Below are 10,496 nucleotides of genomic sequence, written 5' to 3' on the forward strand. Positions count from 1 at the left end.
TTTTGCAGTGAGTGCCACAACAGCCGTACCAGGGTTGCAAGCAAGCTCCAGCTCAAGTGAGAGCCGTTAAAGTTTGAGCGGTCCGCCTACGAAAGCTTATCTTCTACTCCAACGACGCTCTTGCTATCCTACTACGCTGACAATCGTGACGCGACACCCTGCTTGATCGCATTCTGGTTAAGCCCCACGCGACACTACAATGGCTTCCGCTGCGGAAACCCAACCGGGTCTGTACAATGCGACTGACGCGAAAGGCGACATCGAACGTAGAGGCAGCGTCGCAAAGACAGAGAAAGGAAGGTGGGAAAGATTATGGCCCGTTATCGCATGCGGCGCGGGTCTTTTCAGCGATGGCTACCTCAATAATGTACGCAGAACACGACTCCAAGAAGCGACACCCAGACAATTCCCTATGCGACAACAACATTCCCCATCCCAAAGCACCACCATGATATCCGAGTCGAGATTTGAACTGCGAGGATGCAAATGCTGATAGAGGAATTCTTAGATTATCGGTCCAGTGAACACGATGCTCAAAAAAATCTACCCAGACTCATATGCGAACTCGTCCGCTCAAGCAAACGTCTCGAGTATCACTTTTGCGGGCACAGTTGTGGGCATGCTGTTCTTCGGGTATACATCGGATCACTTTTCGAGGAAATGGTCGTTGTTCACGTCAACCATCATCATCATCCTATTCGCCATCTTGGGTACGGCGTCATACGGAGCTGGAGGTAGTCCAAGTGGACTGTTGACGGCGCTCGTTGTGTACCGTTTCTTCCTCGGAATAGGTATGCACCGAAGTTTGTGCTTATTTCTCTCGATCAACGTACTGACTTGCAGCAGGTATCGGCGGAGAGTATCCAGCAGGCAGCGTCGGCTGCGCAGAATCCACCGGCGAACTCAAGCAAGGCACCCGAAACAAGTGGTTCATCCTCTTCACCAACGTGCAGATCGACCTAGCATTCTTCATCAGCGCTATCGTCGCGACCGTCGTTGTCCTCGCTACGGGTGAAGACCATCTACGAGCCGCCTGGCGCATCTGCCTGGGCATCGGAATCATCCCGCCCCTTTCGCTGCTGTACCTGCGATTGAAACTACAGGAGCCCGAGGCGTTCAAGCGCGAGTCGCTAGCCAAGGCAAAGACACCATGGCTGCTGATTATCAAATACTACTGGTTCCGCCTGAGTATCGTCAGCATTATCTGGTTCATCTACGACTTCAGCGCGTACTCATTCGGTATCTACGCCACGTCCATCTTGGCCAATCTGCTAGGAGAGTCGGCACCACTGTGGAAGAGTCTGGCATGGAACATCCTCATCAATTTCTTCTACATGCCTGGTTGCCTTGCTGGTGCTTTTGTCGCGGATCTGCCCTCTATGGGCCCTAAGAAGACGCTGTTCATCGGAGTGACGTTACAAGGTATCATCGGCTTCATCATGGCTGGATGCTATCCTTGGTTGAACAAGCCTGAGAACGTTGCCGGCTTCGTCGTGGTGTATGGTGTTTTCCTTGCGCTGGGCGAGTTTGGACCAGGCGATAACATTGGTCTGGTTGCTTCCAAGACGTGCGCAACGGGTATACGGTATGTCACTTTATCGCATTCCTAAAGCTCCAGTTTCTAACTTTTAGACAGAGGACAGTATTACGGCATCGCCGCGGCCGTGGGCAAGATCGGTGCCTTTGCCGGCTCTTACGCTCTGGACGCACTTCAGAAAGCTGCAGGCGATGATGAAATCGCTGCGGGTCGTAATCCCTTCTTCGTGGCTTCCACTCTTGCCTTCGTCGCTGCTGGACTGGTATTGCTCCTTCCTCATATCGGCCAGGACACAATCGACCAGGAGGATATACGGTTCAGGGAGTACCTGACAGCGAATGGATATGATACTAGCAGCATGGGCTTGAAGAGTGCAGACGCAACGAGTACTGAGAGCGACGACAACGGCGTTGTGCCAGTTGAGCAGACATATGGGAAATAAGGTAGGTTCGGCGTGAAGAGGAGACAGTCGATAACGACGCCAGTTTTAGGCAGTAGGGATCTATTTTCATCCGAATACAACTCGCTACAAACCACCATCTCAAGATCACTACCGTCCTTTGCCAACAATCTGTATGCACACTCAAGAACGGGACAGCTCCAGAGCTCCAGAACCGTAAGTGCAAGCACGTGCTAGGACTACACGCTAGAACCTTCCGGCCTAGCGTATTCTCACACTACCGAGGCTATCTGCAAAGCCGGAGAACCTGGAAAATATTACAACCCACGTCACTAGCAGCTCCCCACCATGCACGACAGACGACAGATATACCATATCCCAGCCCACTTGATCCTCCCTGTGCCGCCTTAAACTGGGCATCGCGCGTAATACCATTATACAACGGATACATGGACGAGCCCATCTCACGTGCAATTGGGCACATTGCCCAGGTACCTCGGATCACTGTTCAACCAAAGCAGGCTTAGACACCTAGGCAAAGACATACCGAGCCTCTTCGGTAATATGGAACCAGATGGCCTGAGAGTGGAACAAGCCGTGGTATCCCCACACGAAGGAAGAGACTGCGTCTTCATGTGGACCCTAGTAAGCCTGAATGCGTGTAGTTGAGCCCATCGTCCGGGCACTCTGATTCGAAGGGGAAACAATACTAAAGACCAACGAGAGACCTTTTATTGACTGACTGACTGCAAAAGCAAGCAGTGACCTAACATCCTCACCTCATACACACAGATCCGTCATTCCGAACCTCGAATCCAGCTCACCCGTCATGTCTCCCGCAGCAGTAACCTCGACCCCTCCCAGCACAACCCCCCACACAAACGGGAAATCATCTACCAAACCCGTCATCACCCCTTCTTCGACGGCCACCGCTCAAATCCCCGCATGGGTCCAACCCGACCTCGCCCGTCTCCTCCGCGTAGAGCACAACCCCGGCTCCTTCACCTCGCGCTCCGTCTCCCTCGTCAACCTGCCCCCCGGCGCAGTCTTCGCACGCATCACAAACCCCACACCAGCAACCGTAGCCTACTCCTCCGTCCAAGCCTCGCGCGACCTACACATCGAGCTGAACTGCGACCTCGTCTATATAAACCACAGCTGCAAGCCTAGCCTAGTGTTTGACATGCAGCGCTGGGAAGTGAGGGTTTCTGAACAGGGAGAGGGGCTTAAGGAGGGGGATGAGCTCACGTTCTTTTATCCGAGTACCGAGTGGAGTATGGCTCAGCCTTTTGAGTGCTTGTGTAAGACGGAGGCGTGTGCGGGTGAGATTAAGGGCGCGAGGGATATGAGCAAGGAGGTTCTGGGCAGGTATTGGTTGAATAAGCATATTGAGGAGATGCTTGCTGAGAGGGATGGGCAGTAGGCTTGTTGATGGGAACGAGGGTTGAAACAAAGAAGAGAATGGAGACAAGAATACTATGAATATCGATTTGAGAATTTATTACTTGTCGTACGGATTTCCCGCGCTTGCTTGTCGTACAACTCCGCCATCCTTACTTCCACCCCCTCAGTACCCGCCGAACATTCTCCACAGTCACCTCCGTGAAACCGTCTCCGAAAACCTTCCCATCTGTTATTTTTCCCTGCCACTTGTTCCCTTTCGCCCTGCTAGTATTAACATGATAGAGCACACCCTCAGTCTCATCCATCAGTACGTCAAAGCCGATACCGTTCTCCTCTTCCTCGCTATCACTATGGTCGTGTACCACGTAATACTCCCTTAACGCACGCTTCGTCCGCTCTGAAACATGGAGAGAAGGCCGTGAAGAGAATTCGTCTCTGAGGCGGTACAGCACTGCTTTGGAAGTGGAAAACGAGGTGCAGAGGCAGAGAGTGCGGAGAGTAGTGAAAACCACTCTTGTCTGAGTGATGACCCAGACTGTTGATGGGAGAGGGCTGAAGATTTCCTCGGTTGCAGTGGACGGGATGGGGCGTTTGAGGTTGGGAGTTGAGCATGAGTCTACTTCCGCTGTACATACAACCTCATCCTTTGGATCGTCCTCAGTAGATTTGCGCTCTTCTGGAGTCTGCGACATCGATGTTTTGTCCAGTGGTGCTTTCGGACGATCGTCTTCCCTGTGCTGCTCTGTTCCTAGTGGGCGTGAGAGTTCCATCTTCTCCAGTTCCTCCTCCAGGCGTTGAATGTTACCCTGTCCTTGGCGATGCGAAGACATGACTGAGATGGAGGCTAGGAATACCGGGTGTTTAGATACCGTCGTTGGCAGTAGGCCGCTGGTCGTAGTGCTGGTAGCAGGAGTAGGGGTTGATACGGTGCCGAAAAACTACAGGAATTTGAAGGGGAGGCGACTGATGGCGAGTGGTAAAGAGTGTTCCAATATCGAAAATCGTTCTACACATGCCTGCCGCCCAGATGACCAGCTCAGGAAGTACAACAGACACCACAGTCATCTGAGCACCAGCAAGACGTGATAAGATCATCTGTAAGCACTCTCCGGATGCGGCAAATCGACCTATTCCCCCATTAGCCAGCCCTTACACCCCTTCCCTCCCTACCAGATCAACATACCTCACTATACCTCCCCTGATAAGCCGTCGGCCTCCGATCATCCATCTCCACACTCCACACCTCGCCCTCATCCTCATCCTCCAACTTGCGATACCTCCCCTTCCTGCCCGGCAGAAAATTCAAACTCTTCTCCGCATCCATCTTGGCCGCTCTCTTCTTCCGGTCGCGCTTGTTCTTGCAGATGACGAGCGTGATGATGAGGCAGAACATGCCGACGGTAGCGAGGACGGAGAGAATGATGACGACGATGAAACCGCGTTTTTCGCCTGGGTTCTGGAAGATGGAGGAGTTGGTGTCTCGGGTGTGGAGGGAGGTGGGTGACATGGTGCGTGTGGTGTGGCGTGGTTGTGGTGAGGATATCTGGGTGGGATGGGATGGGACGAGGTTATGCTGTCGGTGTGTATTAAGGTTGTCTTCTGATATGGTCGCTACGAAAAGAAGGAACTGAAATAACAGGCTCACAATAGAGGAAGTCGCAATCCACCATATAAACACCCATCACCTCGCCGAAAGCACCGCCTACACAGCCGCCTCCTCACGACACCGCCTTGGTGGCCTCACCCTCTTCATGATCCCCCGCCAGGATGGCACTCCTCCCACTCTCCACCCGCACCGCCTTAAAATAGCGACGTGCGCAACCTCTCCTGCCAATCGCAATAGTCCAAGGTACGCATCGTTCAGGCGTGACGTGGCCGAGTGCGTGCTGCGTTTCCGTTCGTAAATTGGAATGTGCAAATGAGCACCGAATTGATGATAATTTCGTTGTCCGACTCATCGTTGTGTGAGTTGTGCGGCACAGCCGCGTGCCGGGGCAATGAGTCGTTAGGTTATAGGGGGCCTTGAACGCTCTGATCGTCGTGGGTGAGACGAGACGAGATGAGATGTGGGGGGCCTGGAGTCATTGTCAGCCTCGCTGAATCAGTGGTCATTTTGTATGTTGGAACTTTGACAACTACATAATTGAAGCCGGTGACGCTTATGTACTGTCTAATGGTCTCGAACAGAACAAGTTGAACGCGATGGATGGATACATGATTTGATAATGGTTCGCACCGAATTCTATGTACTGAACTGAATAACCATATTCAACGCCAGAAAATGCACAAGACCATGCTGTGTACGACAACAAAAATCATTTTCATGACCCCACCTTCCCACCCGAACACCCTCATTACACGTATGCTCAATGAAAGAAGCAGGCCGAAGCCCCGACACAACATCCACCCCCTCTCACCATCCCCATCTACATCCTCTTATAATTCTCCGCCAGCCCCTCAAACTGATCCAGCCCCTCAACTCCATTACCAGGACAACTCCAATCGCGCTCATACGCCTTATCGGGCAGAATCCCCGCCTCGCGCCCCCGCCTATAACTCCACTGCGTGCTGCTCTCCGTCTCCCACGTCCAGTAAAACCAGCCCCAACCAGCTTCAAACGCATCCATTTGGCCAATCGCAAACTGGTACAGCCACTTCTTGTACTGATCGCTGTAATTCTTCGGGTCGGCATTGGCCTGGTCGCAAGAGCACTGCGACGATTCCAGCGGACACTGCGGCTTGAGGACAGCGCCGGATTTGCCGTCTTGCGCCTGTAATGTGCCTTCCCAGCGTGTGCCTGTGTTGACGTTGTTGATGTATTGCGTGCAATCGGTGTCGGCCTGGGACCATTCTCCGCACATGGTAGGACCGAAACCGGTTTTCTTGTCCATGGAGCGCTTGCTTTGTTGGGTCCAGGCTTCGCAGGCGAAGTTGAGCTTGTCGCGGTGCTCGAGCTTGATTTGGTCCGTGTTGAAGATGACGTATTGATGCACGTCGAGGAGTAGGTTGTCGTTGCCTTGCAGCTTGCCTTGCCAGTTGTCGAGGCCCATGAAGCCGTCGCCGAAGACGATGATGCCTTCGATGCCGTCGGCGCGGATTTGGTCGATGGCTTTCTGTGTCCAGGCGACTACTTTTTCGGTGTCGAGCTCAACATTGCGGGGTTCGTTGACGAGACCGTACATGGTGACTACGTTCTTGTAGCGATCTTGGGCGAAGAAGACGGAGAGCTTGTGGTGGACGTCTAGGGTGCGTTGGCCGTTCTTGTCGCCGTCTGTGCCGTTCAGCCAGTTGATTTGGCCTTGACGACCAGAGTGGTTCCAGCCGTTTTGACTACCTGGTGCGCCGTGAAGATCAAGGTTGACGCGGAGCCCGTTTTGTCGACAGTACTCAATACCGCGGAGAAGGTAGCGCCATGCTACTTGCGGTACGTAAACGTCGTCGTCGTATGTCTCCACGATCCAGTAGCCGAATGGGAAGCGGACGTGATCCATACCAGCCTCCCTGATCTCCTGGAAAGTCTTCTTGTTGATGAATGTAGAGTAGTGCTTCTCCATAGTGTCTTTTGCCTTTGCAGGTCCGAGCTTGCTCAAGAACGTCCATTCGTCGACCACGTTGTCTTTGGACCCATATTGAGAGAAGTAAGACGGCGTAATGAAAGGCTCGAGGTTGAGCCAGCCACCGACGTTCACACCACGGATAGGTGTCTTGCCATACTCAAACGAGTCTGAGAGTTTAGGAACGGAAGGATTTGCTTGAACATCATCGTCCCAGGAGTCGTTGAGACCGATGACCGGGAGGCCTCCGACGAGTTTGTTGGTGTAGGTAACATTGAAGTCATCGGTATCGTACCATGCCCATGGGTCCAATATGCCACCTCGGTCCGCTTCTGGTACGCTGTTTCGGTCCTTCCCGGCCAGATTGTCGTTCTTTGGCCCCGATGAGGCGGCGGCGGATCCGCTCCCTGAGCTTTCGTCATCCTTGCCTCTGCTCGAGTGCAATGCAGCGACAGGTATGACGATAGCCAGGATGATCACGACGCAGACTATGGCGAATATTATGCGCTTTTTCTTCTTCTTTCGTGCCAGCTCCTCTTCTGTGTACACGGTTGGTGGACCACTGCCTGCACCTCCGCGCTTCTCCATCATGAACCGATATTCGGAATCGTCGTCGATGCCACCCTCTTCGGCCAGGGGTCCGCTGATCACGCGCCGCTTCTTCTGTTCTGTGCGGTGTTGCTTCTCTTGCCGTCTTCGTTCTCTCCGCTCGTCGGCTTCTGACGGTGTGTATTTGGACTCGTGTCTGCGTCTTCGTTCCTCCCGTTCATCGTCCGTGTATGCGCCTCTTTTCCTCTCAAGCTCATCGTCAGTCTGACTATGCTTCAACGCAGCAGCCTTCCGTTTCTCCTCTCGCCGTTTCCTAGCTTTCTCCTCAAGCAATGCGGCATCGCTCTCTGCAGCGCGTCGTCTGGCTTCCTCCTCTTGCTGCTCTTTTCTCTTCTCCGCTCGCTCATGCTTTATCCGGTCCTTCTCCAGGTCTTTCTCCTTCTTCCTGACCTCTTTCAGGTATTCATCGTCGTAGTCGTAGGCCCCCCAGCCCCCAGCCTTCTTCGCATTGGTCTTGTCAAGCTTCGCTAGCGCATCGAGACTCAGAGGAGCTGAGCCTCGACTTCCCCTCCCACTTCCATCTGTCGTAGAATTGCGCCGCGATCCCCGAGCTTTGCGTGGCGCCGGGGATTCCTGCTCAGTGTCGCTTTGGTGTCTCGATCGCCGGGGCGGCTTTGGCAGTAGGTCGCCTGAAGAGTCTGTCGCCCTGTGTCCCTTTCGCCGTCTTCCTTCCCGATCGTAGACTGCATCCTCACCGCGGGATTCTCTCCTCCGCCGTCGCTCAGGATCTACGTCGCCATGTGATTCTCTGCGCCGTCTTCGTTCGTCGCCCTGCGGTCGTCTTCGCGACGCATTGCGCTCGCGGTCGCTCATCGAAAAGATCGGGTGGTCGTGATAAGTATACGTGCTTCAAGCGAAAGCGCGGTGTAGAAACGTGGGGCTGGGATGCACTTCACAAGATAGCTGCAAAAGCACGCAAATAACAAAAATGCGTTCAGTCGTGTCTGCCACCACCCGGGCGCATGTGAATATCGGTAGCGAATATGTATAATCGGCGGCTGGGCACATGCACGAGGTTGGGCTTGCTGGGATGCCGTGTCGTTGCTGGGGTGATGAGGTGTTGATGGCCTGGCCTGACGTGGCCGAGCGCTGGGCGCCACAAGCCGCTTGGATGGCCATCTTGGAACTGCGACAAACTTGGACACAGGACGCGGAATCGGTCCTGTGTGAAGGCTATTGATATTTGACAAGGCGGGTATCACAGACGACCAAGTTCTCAGCTCACACTTGGAGTACTTGGTAACGCAAAGCTGCGTATGCCTTGGTGGCTGTGTCACAAACACAAACAGAGTGCACAATACAACCTCTAGAGTACAATGGCATGTCACATACCACCCAGAACTTCCTTGAGAATGCCATCGCGTCATCACAGATTACCCAATCTCGACGAGACCGTTGAGTCCCTGCGCCCTGAGATCAACAACGGCAGGGAAGGAAGATGTGCCGCCAACTCGCTTCCGCGGATGACATCATAGCCCCTGTAATGATGAGCAAGCCTGCCCTTGGAGGCTTGGACCTCCACGCTCCGTTACTTGGTGCAATTCGTAAAGATTATCGTGCATTGTTGCATCTGCGTGTGGTATCATAGCTGGAAATATACAAAAACAATGCGCCAATGGTCATAGGGCTCGTCCTGACCCTTTACCCTTTTCAGCCAACCATGCCTGTGAAGGCCCACCCGTGCCTCTCTAATAAGCCGGTTTTGGGTGATCGTGACGATTTAATGAGAGTACCGCTCTACAACGCCAATTCAGTTTGCCACCCAGGGATGACGAACGTGCATTCCTTGCAGCATGCGGCGTGGCAGTCCTGTCGGAAGTAGTGGTACATGCAATTCTCGAAATGTGAAGGCTTCATAGCAGTTTCGTGGGTAAGGTTATTCAAGAAGCCGAAACACTTTGTGAGGACTCAGTAGCTTCGGAAGATGCTCCCTCTTTCCCCTTGTCTGCCACTTTCTTCTCGTCGTCGCTGTAGAGGCCGTGTTCGTAGATGTAGTCGACGACCTTGTCGGGGATGTAGTAGCGGATGCTCTTACCCCGCTTGCGGAAGAGCCGGATCTTGGTGGACGAGACGTCGTTCTGGATGAGTTGCGGGATCACGCGAATGTTCTCTCTCCACTGCTGGAGCTGTACGAGCGCATCGTCTGTAGCATGTTAGCGGTTGTAGGGTTCGTGTGTAGAGGAACGTACCAATATCAGTACCACTGCGCTCGAGGATAAAAGCACCGTAGTGACCCAAGATCCTGCTCAAATCCTCGCGAGCCCAGAGGCCGGGCGTGCTCATCGTCTGGATAAGGTCGGCGCCTGCGAGGAGCGCCACATGAATGCGTCGCTTTTCGCCATTCTCGCTCGCTATTCCTCCCATAACCTCGTTAAGCTCGTGGTCAAAGTGGTCGAGCACCTTGACAGTTGGAAGATACTCCTTGTGCAGCGGCTCCCACGGGTCAACACCGATCCAAGTCGAGCTGTCCTGTACGGCGATCCTCGTCATGTTGATCCTGTGCTGTGCGGAAGCCAGTCCGGCTTTCTTGTATGCGTCGCCGACAGGGCTGAAGAAGCCGCCAACAACTTCATAGTCGGTCTCGAACTCGCAATAGTCGGCCGCCTCTTCAAACATGCGCAAGTGTAGATTGGTCGGCGGAGAGAAGGAACCACATGATACGAGCACGAGGGGCTGCTTCTTGGGGTTTGACAGCGTCTTCTTCAATCTCTCCTTGGGAAATGTGTAGTTGGCGAGCGACATAGCCTCGGTGTTAGGGAGCCCGGCGTCGAGCAGGATGTCGCGGTTATCCGTCGAGGACATGGTAGCGACGGCGATTTTGCGTGGAGCGATGCGCGGGCGGATAGCGATGGATGACTTCGGAGGGGTGAGCGGGCGGCTATGTAGTGATGGGTTGCGGAGGTGACGGCGAGGTGGGGTTGCGGTCGCAGCTGGGATGTGCGCGACAAAACTAAAGGACCAAATCAATTGCCGGCGGAAGGGGAGCATTTAT

At 53.8% G+C, this 10,496-nt stretch overlaps 5 protein-coding genes across 5 annotated transcripts; 2 read left to right on the forward strand and 3 right to left on the reverse strand.

Annotated features, from left to right (window-relative positions):
* Window positions 1-199: 199 nt before the first annotated feature.
* J4E86_000180 (uncharacterized protein) lies at window positions 200-1,979 on the forward strand (the record flags this gene model as incomplete). The annotated part of the gene is made up of 4 exons (XM_051440756.1): window positions 200-367; window positions 509-791; window positions 847-1,585; window positions 1,637-1,979. The coding sequence occupies 4 exons, from the start codon at window positions 200-202 to the stop codon at window positions 1,977-1,979; spliced, it is 1,533 nt and encodes a 510-aa protein (XP_051306927.1).
* A 787-nt stretch (window positions 1,980-2,766) lies between these two features.
* J4E86_000181 (uncharacterized protein) lies at window positions 2,767-3,360 on the forward strand (the record flags this gene model as incomplete). Its single annotated transcript, XM_051440757.1, has 1 exon — window positions 2,767-3,360. The coding sequence occupies one exon, from the start codon at window positions 2,767-2,769 to the stop codon at window positions 3,358-3,360; it is 594 nt and encodes a 197-aa protein (XP_051306928.1).
* Window positions 3,361-3,490: 130 nt separating this feature from the next.
* Window positions 3,491-4,848, reverse strand: J4E86_000182 (uncharacterized protein; the record flags this gene model as incomplete). Its single annotated transcript, XM_051440758.1, has 2 exons — window positions 3,491-4,279; window positions 4,525-4,848. The coding sequence occupies 2 exons, from the start codon at window positions 4,846-4,848 to the stop codon at window positions 3,491-3,493; spliced, it is 1,113 nt and encodes a 370-aa protein (XP_051306929.1).
* A 919-nt stretch (window positions 4,849-5,767) lies between these two features.
* J4E86_000183 (uncharacterized protein) lies at window positions 5,768-8,317 on the reverse strand (the record flags this gene model as incomplete). Its single annotated transcript, XM_051440759.1, has 1 exon — window positions 5,768-8,317. One exon carries the CDS (start codon window positions 8,315-8,317, stop codon window positions 5,768-5,770), a length of 2,550 nt encoding a protein of 849 aa, XP_051306930.1.
* A 1,067-nt stretch (window positions 8,318-9,384) lies between these two features.
* J4E86_000184 (uncharacterized protein) lies at window positions 9,385-10,306 on the reverse strand (the record flags this gene model as incomplete). Its single annotated transcript, XM_051440760.1, has 2 exons — window positions 9,385-9,647; window positions 9,694-10,306. The coding sequence occupies 2 exons, from the start codon at window positions 10,304-10,306 to the stop codon at window positions 9,385-9,387; spliced, it is 876 nt and encodes a 291-aa protein (XP_051306931.1).
* Between the last annotated feature and the right edge of the window lie 190 nt (window positions 10,307-10,496).

This window comes from Alternaria arbusti (assembly GCF_024043155.1).
Source record: "Alternaria arbusti strain BMP 1465 chromosome Unknown scaffold_1, whole genome shotgun sequence".
Lineage (NCBI taxonomy): Eukaryota > Fungi > Ascomycota > Dothideomycetes > Pleosporales > Pleosporaceae > Alternaria > Alternaria arbusti.